The sequence below is a fragment of the Chaetodon trifascialis genome, chromosome 12 (assembly GCF_039877785.1).
Source record: "Chaetodon trifascialis isolate fChaTrf1 chromosome 12, fChaTrf1.hap1, whole genome shotgun sequence".
Classification (NCBI taxonomy): Eukaryota; Metazoa; Chordata; class Actinopteri; order Chaetodontiformes; family Chaetodontidae; genus Chaetodon; species Chaetodon trifascialis.
The window spans coordinates 26,406,370-26,421,719 of record NC_092067.1 but is presented as its reverse complement, the minus strand read 5'-3'; the positions used below and the strand labels follow the sequence as shown (position 1 = coordinate 26,421,719).

General features: G+C 50.8%; 1 protein-coding gene across 1 annotated transcript; it reads right to left on the bottom strand.

Moving 5' to 3' along the window:
- Nucleotides 1–1,437: 1,437 nt before the first annotated feature.
- Nucleotides 1,438–14,979, bottom strand: slc37a1 (solute carrier family 37 member 1). The gene is made up of 20 exons (XM_070976009.1): nucleotides 14,852–14,979; nucleotides 13,539–13,789; nucleotides 11,321–11,402; nucleotides 10,873–10,990; nucleotides 10,665–10,743; nucleotides 10,404–10,539; nucleotides 10,152–10,228; nucleotides 9,897–10,063; nucleotides 9,591–9,646; nucleotides 9,012–9,074; nucleotides 7,738–7,860; nucleotides 7,321–7,411; nucleotides 6,865–6,927; nucleotides 6,479–6,564; nucleotides 6,226–6,274; nucleotides 5,236–5,309; nucleotides 5,063–5,141; nucleotides 4,821–4,918; nucleotides 4,301–4,365; nucleotides 1,438–3,606 (listed from the first exon to the last, which is right to left on the bottom strand). The coding sequence occupies exons 2-20, from the start codon at nucleotides 13,592–13,594 to the stop codon at nucleotides 3,591–3,593; spliced, it is 1,578 nt and encodes a 525-aa protein (XP_070832110.1). The 5' UTR covers nucleotides 13,595–13,789; nucleotides 14,852–14,979; the 3' UTR covers nucleotides 1,438–3,590.
- Between the last annotated feature and the right edge of the window lie 371 nt (nucleotides 14,980–15,350).

Below are 15,350 nucleotides of genomic sequence, written 5' to 3'. Positions count from 1 at the left end.
ACAAAGACTGCGTCACTCAGACTCGGAACAAAAGTAAAGTACTTCTACTACAGTGTGGAAATACTAAGACAAACAGAAGTATTAGCATGAACATATACTTCAAGTAACAAAAGTAAAAGTACTCATGAAGAATCCTGTACTTTATTACTGAATGTGTTCTTCAAACTGGTGCATTCACGGTCCCCAGAGGATGAATCGCGGTGAGTTCAATGGTCCTCGGAGTTTTTCTCCACCACCAGGCTCAACTTCATGGTTATCAGTCGAAGGTCTTGACAGCTTTGGGACGACTGTGATGAAATTCAGCAGAATCGTTCTTTGTCCAATCAGGATGAACCGATCAGCGATGGTCAAACTCCTTCATGGAGGCAACATTTGTTTTCAATTCTTACAAAACTGACAGAAATTCAACCTCAGCGACTTGAGTGCTAATTAGCAAATGTTAGCATGCTAACAAACGTTAACATCAGCATGTTAGCATGTTTAGCTCCAGCTGGACTTTTCCCTTTGTTTTCACTTCCTGTTTATTCTGTTTTTTTTTACTTTATCTTTATTCTCTTGATTCCACTTAAATCTGAATCTATTTCTTCAATTTATTCACTTCAACCTGCAGATAAAAAAGCTTTTATTGATTATTGATTTTGACCATTATTAAGAAAAATGGAGGCGATTAACAGAAGTCAAAAGGATTTCAGCACCCAGGCATCCCTGGTTTGTTCTTATCAATGAATTATGACAGATCTATAAAGAATAAATGATTCATTCGTAAACACATCCATTGATTTCTAAACCTTTTATGGAGCAAGAGCAGCTTAGCAATTAGCTCAGCATGGCATAAAGAGCGGTGGCAGGGGGACACAGCTGGTCTGGTTGTCTCAAAGTTCAGAGACCCCAGAAGCTCCATGTTCTTATTGTTCAATCCAAACTCAAAGATGTAAAAACAGTTTTTATTGTTGGCAGTCATGAGAAATAACTATCAATTAATCATTCGCCTCGAGTCAGGCTAGCCGTTTCCCTTCGCTTCCAGTCTTTATGCTAAGCTAAGCTAAGATTTTTCATGCAGAGTCGCTGAGGGAAGGGTCACAGAGGAAAATCAGCTTTAACCTCTCAGCAGAGATTTCCTTCACTAACTGGAACATTTGGCTCAGGCGGTGAGTTTTGGGTTTGGTGATCAGATCAGGATCAGAGTCCTCGTCTGTGCATGTGTGTGTGATTTCTGGTCTGCCTGTGTCACTGAGTGGGTGTCTGTCTGTCAGGACTCACATTTCAGCTGACAGCTGCCACCTGCAGCTGAGCCTGAAGGCCCCTCCACGCCAGCCAGACGCATCGAGCCGGTCTGCTGCAGGACCAGCGAAGAGCCATCGAGCACACGACCCCGAAGGAGTTCAGTGAGAAACACTTTCCCATCAGGCTTTGGGTCCATGAGCAGAGAAGCAGGGAAACGTTTTGATGTGTTTTTATTTGTACAAAATCAACTTCCCAGCAGAAGACAAACAAACAAACAAGGCACACGATGTTTCAAGTACAAGGCGACCACGGAAACGTCATAAATATACACCTGTGCTCTTGTTCTGAGGACAGACTGCTGTCAATGCTACCACCAGGACAGGAAGTCCTCCCAGAGTTCAACATATACATTATATAACATCACCTGTGTCTTCTACAGCCAATAAATTAACAGGATACAATCATAAATAGAGACAAATCAGCTTTTCTCTGCCTTCGCTTTTTGATTCTCAACTAATTTTTAAGATCAGATGTCAGAAGAGATTCAGTCACTGCGACCGAGGACTTAAACATTGCACTGCAAAACCAATCCAAGAGGTCAAGAGCTTTACATTCACAGGATCGCAGACAGAAAGACAGACGTCACAATCTGCAGGCTTCATATAAAAATACAACTTTGGTGCCTTCATTTGATCACAGAATCAGAAACCAGCACAAACGGAATAACTTACAGGACTTTCAAAATAAAGCAGTCTCTTATTTAAGTTGTGACGCCCACAGGCTCTTTGGTTCAGTAAGGCAAAGGTGACGGGAAACAGTCCACAGGGCGGAGGAGGGTGGAGGAAGGTGGAAGAGGGCGGAGCAGGGCGGAGCAGGCCAGGCGGAGGAGGGTGGAGCAGGTCTGGGCAGAGGAGGACGGAGGAGGGTGGAGCAGGGCAGAGGAGGGCGGGGCAGGACGGAGGAGGGTGGAGCAGGAAGGAGGAGGGCGGCGCGTCGGAGCCCCTTCACGGACAGCATCACCCTGAACGACGGCCGGCCCGACCTGGTCTCTCACAGAGCGCCTCGTCATTTCATCCATGTGAACAGCAGATTCAGATTAAAGGGTCAGTTCACAGGTTTCCTCTCGTCCCTCAGCTGCTTCCTGTCCATCTGTCTGTCTCCGAGCGGACGGTTTTGGTCCATTTGTCCAGGAGGACGTTTCTGCCTTTGGCTTGATTCGGCACACATTAGACTGTCAAAGCATTAAAATGTGACATTTCTAAATGTCAGCGAATGTGTGCACACAGAGACGCTGTGTGAAGCTCTGCTGATGACAGAACACAGCGGGGACAGACGGCGCTGTCCAAAGCCGTCCTCTAACGTCCACTGATCTGGAGGCAGCTCAGACTTCAGCTGTGTGATGTCTAGCAGACTTTGTGTGAACTGACCCTTTAAAGGTTTCCACGCAGAAGCTGAATGCTCTGTGAGTGTTAAACACAACGAAATAAAAAGAAAAGCTGATCTTTGATCAGTCGTTTTTCCTCTTTTTCGTTCACAGAATTCTGACAGAAACATGTGACACCTCACAGCCAATGAATGACATCAGCAACAAACCGCAGGGATTCAGGCGCTAACGGCAGGAAGTTAGCCTAGCTTGGCTGCTATGTGCTAACGAGCTAATGTTGACACTGAATTAAAACGGTCGTTTCTCGACGTGACGGATCAAAGCGACTCCGACGGAGGCACTGACGTGACTTTCTGTTTCTCTCCGTTCATCAGCTTCCTGTTTGGAGGGGGGAGGGGCTGTTCTCTCCTGACCAATCATTAGTCAGGGTTGCATCTGTTCAGTTTAAGTTAACGTTCTTCACAACAACCAAAGAGAAGCAGATTTAAGAGTTAAAAGTCGACTTTCTGGCGACCGCATTCTTAATGTCGGAGAGCTCTGACTGGCTGGTTTCATCTTTGATCAGTTTGGGGATGTGAGTGATTAAAAGGTGTGAAACCAGGTTTATTCCACTGCGGTCCCACTGGAAGGCAGAGTTTGGGTATGAGCTTTGAAATGGTCCCGTGTGTAGTCGTGTGGAGATAAAAACCTGACCGCTGCAGTCGGAGGCGTTCTGGTCGGGTGGAGCTGATGAAGACGAGGAGGAGTCTGTCCACGACCACAGGAGAAGATCCAGGAGAGGAGGAGAGTTAAAGTCAAAGAGCTTTGAGTGGACTGAGCAGGCGATGTGTTCGAGCTCCACTCGGGTGGAGGAGGAGGTGAAACCAGGAAGTGTGTGTGTGCTTCAGGTGTGGAGTCCAGGACGGTCCGGTCCCCCTCAGGCCTGGACCAGTGGCTGCAATGCACGCGGTGCTCCCGGGTGGAGGAGGTGCAATCAAAGTGCTCAGTGCTCCTTCAGCCTGAGAAGCACAGACAAACATTAACGGCACGTTGATGAGCTGAGTGTCGTTAACTTTTACAGCCGTGAGCTTTCAGCTCAGGAGCTCTGAAGCTGCTGCGCACCAAGCCACACGAGAAACAACCCAAACTGTTAAAGGACACACTGTCAACCCGCCCAGAACGCCTGAGGACTCTCAGCTGACACCCGAGCGGCCGTGTGATGACGTCACAGAGCAGCCGGTTAACGCTGCGAGCTAAAAAAAAGACCTACCTGCCTTCAGAATGCAGGTCAGTCATGTTTCACCTGGAGCTGTGGGTCAGCGCAGGCGTCTCCGCTCACACACTCATTAACCTGCAGCCGTGTTTTCATTCCTACATTCTGTCCTCATGCTTTCTCTGCACCTTCTGTTCTGGCCGCTCCCTCCTGTTTGAGTCCATTGATCCTCACCTTTGATAACTCCATAATCAATAGATCTACATGCACCACAGCGCTGGCAGGGCGACGCTGAAGGTGGAGGCTTGATGATCAGACATGTGCGCAGATGTTTGTTTACGTGTTTTTGCTAGTTTACTGATGCAGCTAACTGAGCAGGATCATGACAACAGAAGGAAATCTGTAAACAACACTATGGAAACACACACATATCTACAGGCACAGAGAGTACTGTGTTCAGACACAAACAGGACACAGAGACAGAGGACAGCAGGACTTACTCCACAGCTGAGATGGGACGAGATTTACTCGAGGTCTGCTCCTTCATCACCAGTCGGAGCAAAAGCTGCACACACACAACGTCAAATATTAGCTCACGTATCGATTTATCACAGCTTTCAGTTTCTCGGCTGTGTGAAACACTGTCCTGTCCTGCTGTGGACCAGGACAGGACAACCAGAACAGCAAGCTAAGTGAAGCTAAAAACCCCCATGAAGGAGGAGGGTTAGAGGGTCAGATGGTTGCAATCTACAACCTCACCACCAGATGGCACTAAGTCCTGCACACTGGTCCTTTAAGGTCTGCATGCTCACCACTAACCAGCTGCTTATTAGCGTGCAGCACACTGGCTTTATTCTGGGGGTCGGGGACATTAAGGTCAGGTTATTAAGACCGTCATTCAATAATAAGGCATCACTAAGTGCTGTATGATCACTAACAAAGAGCCCATGATGCTGCTAGTAGTTGTGTATACACACAGGTAAGGACACCTGTGACGTTTATGGGTTTTCAGGCACTCACCAACAGAGCCAAGAAGTCCGCCGTCATCAGCATGTAGAAGACCTGATCCCAGCCGCCTGCAGACAGCAGCCCGGCCAGCAGGGGGCCCAGCGCCGCACCTGACGCACAAACACGACCAGGATCATTCGTCTGTGTGTGTGTGTGTGTGTGTGTGTGTGACTCAGGTGAGTCTCAGAGGTAACGGCACAACAGCGAAAGGTGAAGTTGGTGATCTCAAAGCAGCTGCTGCTGCTGACACTGACCTACAGATCCTGTGCCGTCGATGATGGCGGTGACCGTCGACAGCGCTCTGGCGTTGCCTTTCAGACTCTTGTGGGTCCCCTGGGGTCAAAGGTCAGAGGGAGAGCGGAATGAGAGGGGGGCAGTGCAGGCTGAGTAAATGTGAACTCAGCAGGCTGGAGGTGAACGTGCTTACCAAGTCTGCAGACACTGCGGTGGTGATGAGGGCGTACGGGCCGTTCACCAGCCCTCCGCTCACCAGCAGCATGCCTGGAAAACACACAGCGGCTCGGTTACGTCTGCTACGCTTTCTACAGCCGCCAAATCCACCGGACTCCACAAAAACGACTTCAGTGTGGAGAAACGCTGACGGTCATCACGACGATTAGCCCACATCAGATCTCCTGCATCGCACCGCCTCACCTCAATGTAATGACATTTACAAAGTCCCTGGAGCGCAGCGGGAGGCTAACGAGCGCAGCGGGAGGCTAACGAGCGCAGCGGCGACCGTCACGAGCTCATTAAGCCTCGACTAGCCTGTGAGTACAAACACACACGTTGACTGTACAACACTTCGAAATGACGACACTCTGAATCTGCCTGAAACGTGACACGTCATGCATCTCGTCTGCAGGCTGCGTAGCTCGGTGAGGGATTTATTCTGCGGCTGGAGGATACGTTCACGTCAGCTGCTGCAGACAAATCAAAGTTACTCTCCTGTGAGTCTGTCCAGCAGATCACAGAGAACGTGTTTCCTCCAGTCGAGCAGCTGTGCGGTAAATCACGCCTGATTGGCTGTTTTTCCTCTCCTCAGCACTTCAGAGCTCCTGTTAAAGGTCAGTGCTGCTCTGAGGGAAGTGAGTCACGACAGAAACCAGTCCCATCCTTCGCTTTGCGCCTCCTCGGTCGGCTCTTTGGAGCTCTCTGAGGTGAAGAACATCAGCTTGTTTTAACCTGAAACGTGACGACTTTCCTCTGAAAATACATTTTTCATTGTAGTGAGAAACATCACATAACTCACAATAACGTAAAACATCTCATTAAGAAAGTGAAAACTGTTTTTTGTCCAGTCAGATCAGAACAGGTTCACTCCTCTTCATCACTCCTCAAATCTACAGCTGACTGATTTTCTGTCCATCGGCTGATGAGTGAGTGAATGAGTCATGTGATCATTCAGCAGACTTACCGATGGTCGGGCCCAAGCCGAACTCGCTGATCATGGAGAAGCCGTAGAGCTGCAGGGGAAGACAAACACGACGTCAGCGCGCTCACCTTCACACGACTGAGCGACCAGCAGGGGGCGCCGCACGCACACAGACGCACGATGAGCTGCTCTAACGTGCTGCAGGGAAACCTGACTGACATCTGAACTCAGTTATACATCTAATGAATGAATGAATGAATGCATGAATGAATGAATGAACGCAGAGGAAACTTACTGTGGGAGCAGCCAGCAGCAGCATGACTGCACAGGTGGTGGCTCTCTTCCCCAGTTTATCAGAGATCACACCTGCCAAGATCCCCCCTGCGCACGCACACACACATGCACGCACGCACGCACACACACACATGCACGCAAACACACATACACACACAAAATAATCTATTATCTCCAGGAAAATAGCATCATCTTATTAACAATAATGCACAAAAGTAAGTAAATACTGCCAGCAAGTGTGAAGAAAAATGGTGTGCACACACATGCATGCATGCACACACACGCACGCACACGCACGCACACACACACACACACACACACACACACCTCTCTTTCTCTCTAGAGATAAGAGCAAGATAAAAGAAAAGTGTGAACAAAAGCACTTACCCACGATTCCTCCCACATCAAACAGGGTGGAGAGATCTCCGGCTTTCTTGGCATCCAGGTGAGCTGAGACACACACACACACACACACACACACACACACACACACACACAGAGTAATCTATCATCTCTGGCAGTCTTTTGTGGTGTAATCAGGCCGCTCTGCCTTCACGCTGAACCTCAGCACAATAACAAGGTGACATGACTCAGACGGCCACAGAGAGGCGCCGCGCTCACACACGCCATCACCTCAGCGATCACATGACAGATGGCGTTACAAGCTGTGTGCCTTTACTGATTCATCACAGGCCACAAACACAGACGATGTTCAGCAGCTGACTGGTGAAGCAGCTCTGCAGCCTGATTCTGTGTCTGAGGTCCATATTTGCCGCCTCGACCAGCTGAACTGTGGAGAAACAGACCACATGACTAACGGCCGTCGTTCGGTTCGGCCCTCACCTGCTTTGGTGATGTAGAGCGGCAGCCAGAACAGGAAGGTGTAGCTGACCAGCTTTGCAAACAGCAGACACAGAGAGAACTCCACCACTCCCTGCAGAGACCAACAGCAAACACATGAGGAAAAGGTGGAGGAGACGTTCAGGGACAGACAGACAGCTGCCCGCTTCCACCTCCCGATCCTGGAATACCTCCACCTGCCGGACCCGTTCTTGGACCAACATGCATCAGGTGACACAAACACGACGGCACACGAACCATCAGCTGAGTAAATAAGCAGCTGTTTGCTAACATTCAACATAACTTTACAGGCGACACGCAGCATTAAAATAGCAGCAGCAGCATGTCCTCAGATCACTGACTGATGGAGGAGGGATGTGCGCGTGTGTGTGTGCGTGCGCGTGTGTGTGCGTGACTGACCGGTATGCGTAACGCTCCCATGAAGCTGATGGGGGACGGCTCAGACTCCCTCTTCACCACCACGACCGGCTGCACGGGGACACAGACGCTGTCTCTGGGCAGCAGCAGCTCCGTGTCATAGCTCTGGAGGGGACACGAGACAGAGACCGGGGCCAGACAGCGATCGGCCAATCAGTCGCAAAGCCTTTGGGAGCGTTTTTAACGGTCCAGTGATTTTAACACAGACAGTTTAATCAGCTGAGTTCATGCAGATGATCTGAAATCCTCAAACTGTGACAGCACGTGAAAGATAAGAAACCGATTAAAGCACCAACAGTTGATTCTGACGTAAAAGAGCCACAAACACACAAATCAAGCGTTAAACTGGGACTGGTTCGACCCATTTGAGGTCATAGACAGGCTGGGGTCACCGTACACCTGAACGCATCACGAGGCTGAACCAGACCCAGCCATCATTTCAAAAAGGGTCCAGAAGCCCCGAGGCTGAATCCAGACGTCCCGACGCCCTCGCCAGAGAACAGGAGCCACAGAGTCCTGAGCACGTGTTACTGCTGAGCCACCAAGGCTGGGGGGGCTGGGGGCATCTGGATCCGGCCTCAGGATCACACAACATCTGGCAGGCTGAGACTGACCTTCCTGCTCTGAGCACTATGCCTGTACGAGCTGAGCACCTGAGTGGATCACAGCGACATGTTAGCGACCGCAGGGTCGAGCAGGAACATCCTCATTACAGCATGCAGAGCGGCCACTTCATTAGGTACGCCTGGTCCACCTGCACTACGTCTGATTTCACTGAGAGGTCTCTCAGGCCGTTTCTCTGCCGCCTGGCTTTGGTTTGGTTTGTGTGATTTCACCACAAAACAACAACAGACGCAACTTAAACCAGATGAAAGTTCATTTTCCCTTTAAAAACCCTGAAAGCTCAGCGACGGGCTCATTCACCAAAATTACATCTCAGGTTTTAGTCATTCCCCTTCCCTCATCTCACCGTTTGATGATGTCACATCCTTCTGTGCACCAATCAGGATTTAGCATCATTTAAATCAGAAGCCGATGAGTTTTAAGGATTTTTGATCTGTCAATCAAACCTGTTCCTGATGAGTTAAAGTCTTCATGAATAACAAATGAGAAAAAACTCTTATTTAAAGACACGTTTTCAGGTTTGAAGGATAAAAAATGCACACACACACACACACACACACACACACACACACACACACACACACACACACACACACACACAGTCACTGACAGTACACATAATTAACACACACCTGGGCTTTGCTGTCCTTGTACTGCAGACACACGTCAGTGTGTTCGTTCACACCGTTCCAACTCTGCTCGAAGAGACAACAAATCGCATCATCATTATTATTATTATTGTTATTATTATCAGCATTATTATTATTATCATCATCATTATACTTATAATTATTATTATTACTGCAGTTTGTTTATTCAGGCATTACAGGATCCGTCTCTCAGTACGCTCTGACTCCACCGTCATCTCTGTGGTTCGACAGCTCTGTTATTGCACTAAGGCCTTGTAAATCAAAGTGTGTGTGTGTGTGTGCGTGTGTGTGCGTGTGTGTGCGTGTGTGTGCGTGTGTCAGCTGCTGCCTGAGACACACGGGTGGTGACTGTAGCGATGGCGACGGTTGTCATGCATCATGTATGTCCCCCGTGTGTGTGTGTGTGTGCGTGTGTGTGTGTGTGTGCGTGTGTGTGTGTGTGTGTGTGCATGTGTGTGTGTGTGTGTGTGCGTGTGCGCATGTGTGTGAGTCATGTTCGAGCTGCAGCAAACGTGTGGACGTCTGAGGTGACTCCATCTGCATCAGTCAGGATGTACTCACACGCTTGGCTGGAGAGGAAGGTGTACGCTCGTACATGCTCTTCAGGTCATTCGGATCTGGAGGAGGAGAAAGATGCAGCCAGGTTGATGTGAAATCCTCCGTTCACAGTCGGATCTTCATCCGGCCTGCAGACTGAACGTCTCTGCTAACAGCGCTCGGCTAACGACGTTCAGCTGAAGACGTTCAGCTAACGACGCTCTTTATGCCGTTAAAACGTGTCCTTTGACCAAATTAAGCGTGATAATTATAACACTGCCAAGGAGGAAAAGCTGAAAGCCCTCCAGCCAATGAGGAGGCTGCACTCACGCTCGATGAGGAAGAGGAAGCAGACGACGCCCATGGCTGCGATGATGAGGCCCGGGACGATGAAGGACATGCCCCAGTTGGAGGAGACCCAGTAGCCGGCGATCAGCGAGCCCAGGATGTTTCCCACTGAGGTGTGGGAGTTCCACAGCCCCATGATGAGTCCACGCCTGGGAGGAAGACAGCGATGAAGGCTTTCAAGCCGTCTGACAGAGCAGCCTGCTGGTGGGACGTTCATGCGGGACGTTCAGACCTTACCTTCCCTTTCCAAACCAGTTGCTGATGCAGGTCACCACACTGGGCCAGCCGGTGGTCTGGACCAAGCCGTTGGCCACCTGAAGTATGAGAGGGTGAATGAGGACAGGTGTCAGGTGAAACACGTGGTTTCTGTATTGTGGCGCTACATGACCAGCATGTGTGAGCCAAACGCTTCCTCCCTGCACCGATCACACAGCAGCTCTCTAACTCATGGTGCTTCATGATTTCCTGACGCGTTACGGCGAGTCTCACCTGGACAAATACGTAGAAGCCCAGACTGTGGATGTTGTAGACGTAGCCCAGTCCAAACAGGCAGGTGAACAGGCCGCTGGTGAGCATGCCCGCGGTCAGGTAGAGCCGGATGGGCAGGCGCTCCCCGATGATGCCGCTGCAGGAAACACGGCAGCTTACAACAAGTTCAATGTCTGAACGTTCTTAAGGATTAGAAGCTAAATGCACTCTGAAAGGGGAAAGGTCATGGTCTTTCCTTCAGCTTCCTCCTGTCTCTGTTACCTGAGGTACATTCCCACGGCGTAGGCGCAGAGGAAGGAGTAGTCCATGGCTCCCAGCAGCTGCTTGTAGTTCCTTTTATCTGAGAAGAGAAGAAGAAGTGTTGAGTTCAGGACACCTCAGCTGGTCTTCATGCAGGTTCTACAGAAAACGAGCAGCTTGAAACCCCCCCAAAAACCCTGAAACGTCAAGAAACAAAGCAGATACAGACCGAAAGGCTTCCAGCTGCAGTCCACGTCCGTGTGCAGGGACGGCAGGGGGGGCCGCTGGCTGCCGGCGGCGATGGTGGCGGCTTCAGTGACAGATGAGCAGTTCTTATGGAGCTCGCTCTGTCAAAGGAAACGAGTCAGCAGGAAGCTTTACTTCACTTTGATGTTAACTGTGTGCTGCAGGGATTTAATGCGGTTTCAAAATAAAAGCCCTCCAGCAGAAAACACGTGTGTGGAAAATGACTGAGTTGGAGTTTCAGCACTTGACATGTAGATTTTGCTCGAGGTCGAAGTCTTATTTATTATTTTGATGTTAAACTTTAGAAGAAAAAGTAAACTCTTTAAGCTGAAGCTGAGTCACGCTACACACCCGGACGCAGGACTTCCATCCCGCGTGTGGCTGCTGTGGAACGTGTTCTACAGAGAACCACGACAACCAGCGCGCGTTACCTTGACGATGCTAATGGGTTTCCTGGAGAGGTGGAAGCTGGTGTACAGCAGGAAGGTGAGGATGAAGGTGAGAGCTCGGTACCTGCAGAGACGAGACACAAGAGGGCAGCACTGAGAGCTGAGGGACCGGAGGACAGCCCCCCGCCACCCCCCCACCCCCCACCCAGACAAAGCACACATCATTACGCCACATCGTGAAGCAGCGCCTGATGCAACACAGTCCAAGGTGTGTGTCTGACGATCAGCCTCTCCCGAGCAAACAGGAAAGCTGCGTCATCACCAGCCAGACCGTCCGTCCTCCACAGCTGGCGGACTGATTACCACACGCTGGACGGCGGGGGACACATTGTGAAATGTTTGAGCACACAGAGAATGAGCTGTTCAATGAGACGACCGTCCCGCAGACCTGCTCCTCATGAAAGACGACGTGTGGGCTGGCAGCTGGATCACATGGTGGTCCAGAGAGACACAAGTCCATGTGGAGGTGAGCAGGGACCGGGACAGACATTACAAAAGACTGAACCAAACGCATGGCTGACTGGTGTTACACCCTCCTACGGTTTCATGCATGCAGGACATCCTGCAGCTCCAGTGTTTGCTTTGGTTTGCGCGTCTTTCTGTTTGTCTGCGAGGCAGAGTCCTCGTCTGTCCTGCAGCACAGACAGAGACGGACCAAAGGGCACTTTAAGAAGACAGCAGGCCGGCGTGCTGCGTGTGTGTCACAGTGTGTGTCACAGTGTGTGTCCTCGCTGACAGATAACAACAGCTGGAAGGACCCAGCTGTCACTCAACACGCTGCGCGCTAACGCTGCTAAAATGATGTTTAACCTCCTGCACCTTCACGGCTGAGACGCTTCAAACGGCCTCATGAGACTGAAACTCCCGCCATAAAAACTGTCATTAAGCACACGCTTGGCTCTGATTGGCTGACACGTGAGCAGAACAGCTGACGTTTCCCTTCATGAGCATCAGTTTCTACCTTTACGGGCATCACGGTGTGTTAAACTGATCAGTTTAGTCAGGACTCTGGCAGGTTCCCCTCTGAACAGGAAATCAACACGCTGCCATGAGGTGTGAGGCGCTGGTGCTGCGTTCACTGCTCTTTGATCTCTAAGGCAGTAAAACAGTGTTTGTTAGCAGCACTGTGATACAACACCACCCTCCTCTCTCCACCTCGACACACACACGCTACACACTTCATACATGTGCAGGAGGACGCCGGCAGAACAACTTCAGAAGATAACGTGGAGGAATGAGACGAGTGAAGATTTGATAAGACGTGAGCAAGACATGAGGACAGCTCGTCCACAGGAGCGTCCTCCACACAAAGACACTGTTCAGCTTCCTGAAGTGGTCCAAGAACAGGCTCTCGTTCCTTTAGTGGACACTGCACTCGCTGCCTTCAGGGGCTCGTGTGTGTACAGCGCGCTGCTTTCAGGGATTCGTGTGTGTACAGCGCGCTGCCTTCAGGGGCTCGTGTGTGTACAGCGCGCTGCCTTCAGGGGCTCGTGTGTGTACAGCGCGCTGCCTTCAGGGGCTCGTGTGTGTACAGCGCGCTGCCTTCAGGGGCTCGTGTGTGTACAGCGCGCTGCCTTCAGGGGCTCGTGTGTGTACAGCGCGCTGCCTTCAGGGGCTCGTGTGTGTACAGCGCGCTGCCTTCAGGGACTCGTTCTACACTTTTCTTATCCAAAGCCTGAATTTATCCAAACGGTGCATTTGCTGGGGACTATTTTCAGCTGTGGATTAATCCACATTTGGTGCTCAAGTGAGTATTTCCAGAAGCCGGATGGAGTCAAAATAAAGAGTGTGTGTGTGCTGAAGGAACATTATGATCATAAAAATCATGAAATGAACTTATTTTCCTGTATGTGGACATTTTTGTAGCTTTGGCTTTGAGCAGCGTTCTCTGAATAAAGATCATTATCATAAATTGTCATCATGTCTGTCAGAGCAGTGGCGTGGCTCATGGTGTCATCAGTGAATCACACTCGGCTGTGACGGGGTGTGTTAGGCCAGCTGAACGCCCTCTGCAGAATGCAGTATTTCCTGTACTGGTTTCGCCACCGTGTACTGGGCACGGCTGCAAATCTCACGTGAACACACTGACCTTCCTGCTCAGACCACATGGACGAACAGGTCTGCACTGAAATAACAGAAGCACAGAAGACACACAGCATGTCCAAGAGTGAGACGGACTGACACGGAGACTCAGACTCACCACTGGTCCCTGTCGAAGGACACCAGCAGGCGGATCCCAGGAGGAACTCTGGCCATGTCTGGACGCAAATATTGACAATCAGTGACGGGCGGCTGATGAGCTCACGCTGACGAGGCTTACGGCGTACGAGCGGACGTGGCGGCGCTTTCTCGGCTCGGCTCCGTCTCAGGGGAAGCTGCAGGGAGGCAGGCGGCGAGGGGACACATGGCTGACACGGGGGGGGGGGGGGGGCCGGAGCTGGACGGAAAAACCTGGTAAGAGAGGAGGAAGAGTAAAACAGAGGAGACAAAGGAGGAGACAGGGAAATGCAGACGTCCATCAGCGAGGACATTAACAGGTCACATCTACCATAAAGGGTCAGTTTGTTTCTGCCGCTCAGCTTCATCACATCAGGCCGAGTGTGAGTCTCCATCGAGGCATAAGAGGACGGACACCAGGTCAAAGGCCAACACAGACATTTTAGAAAAGGACGAGTCAGTTTTCAAGTCATTTGACCGACACACACCTCGAATCAGCATCAGCCGAACTACGAGCAGTCACACCTGAAACCTTTCACCTGAGCCCCAAAGCCTCATCTCTAACCCCCCTCACCTGGAAGCACACCTGGACCCAGCAGGTGAACATCTGCTCCTCACAGCTGTGGATCATCACCACATGCTCAGCAGGAGGAAGCAGCTTTAACTGGCCTGCATGAGCAGAAACTAGACATCCGTGCCTATCTGGGACCTTCATCACTGCTGCCACACACAGCTGGAAATGTCACGTGACAGAGGCAGCTTCCTGGTGCACCCGTGAGCCTTCATCATAACCTGAGGCAGAAACCTGATCAAACCAGCGCTGATGATGCATCCCGGTCAGCCTCCAGACCCCAGAAACAATGTCCAAACACAGGCAGACAGAGACCAACCCGGCGCTGCATGCAGACCTCAAATCCGCCTCTTCATCCCCGCACGGCTCCAGTGTTTGCGGAGGAAGAGGAGAGCATCTGACCCGGCAGGCGCGGACAGTATCCGCCGTTACTGTGCGGACTAATGAGCGACATTTCCTCCCGTTTCTTCTCGTGTCGAACGGCAGCCTTCGTGGAAAAACAGCCTCCGGTTATGAATAATGTACCGACAAAGATGAGGCGGAAAGAAACCTGAAACGTTTCCGCCTGCGCGTAACAAAGCGGCGGTCACATCGCAGGCTAACGCCGAGCTTCCTCTTCGGTTTAACGGCTGCTAGCTAAACCACCGCGCGGCTGGATCAGACGTCCGGCGCCGCTCGGGCTCGTGTCCGGACAAACTTCGCCTCGTTCCCGCTGATGAGCTTACCTCGAGCCGGAGAAGTCGACGGTTTCTGCCCTCAGGTCGTCCACTTCCTTGTAGTGTGGACAGGGGCGACTGTCACCTCAGAGCCACACACACACACAGGCACGCGCGCGCACACACACAGCTGGGCTGGCAGCGGCGCACGCGCCTCTGACGTCATCCCTGGCGAGAAAGGGCAAACGTTTCCTCCTGGCAGCTCCAGTGATAGTAAAACATGATAAAATGCTCATTTTGATGCCTAAAACCTGCTGAAAATGCCCCAAAGGTGGCTAAAACCTGATAAGCTGTCCTCTCAGATGCCCCTAGGGTAGATTAAACTTGATAAAATGCCCTCTTGTGGTTGCTGGTCTTCCTCATTAACAGAACAACAACAAAATATGCAAATTGAAATCTGACTGTATGAATAAGATTTAAAATGCAGCGTGAGCCAAAGAAATGAAAAGAAAAGAAATGAACTTTTCCTGAGCTCAGAGAAACAGGCTATTTTCAGCTTTGTGACGAT

Coding starts and splice junctions, on each gene's coding strand:
- slc37a1 (XM_070976009.1), bottom strand. CDS start 13,594: ATGGCCAGAGTTCCTCCTGGGATCCGCCTGCTGGTGTCCTTCGACAGG. Junction 10,229..10,403: donor GCTTCTACGTATTTGTCCAG/GTGAGACTCGCC, acceptor CTCATACTTCAG/GTGGCCAACGGCTTGGTCCA. Junction 6,565..6,864: donor TGATGTGGGAGGAATCGTGG/GTAAGTGCTTTT, acceptor GTGCGTGCGCAG/GGGGGATCTTGGCAGGTGTG.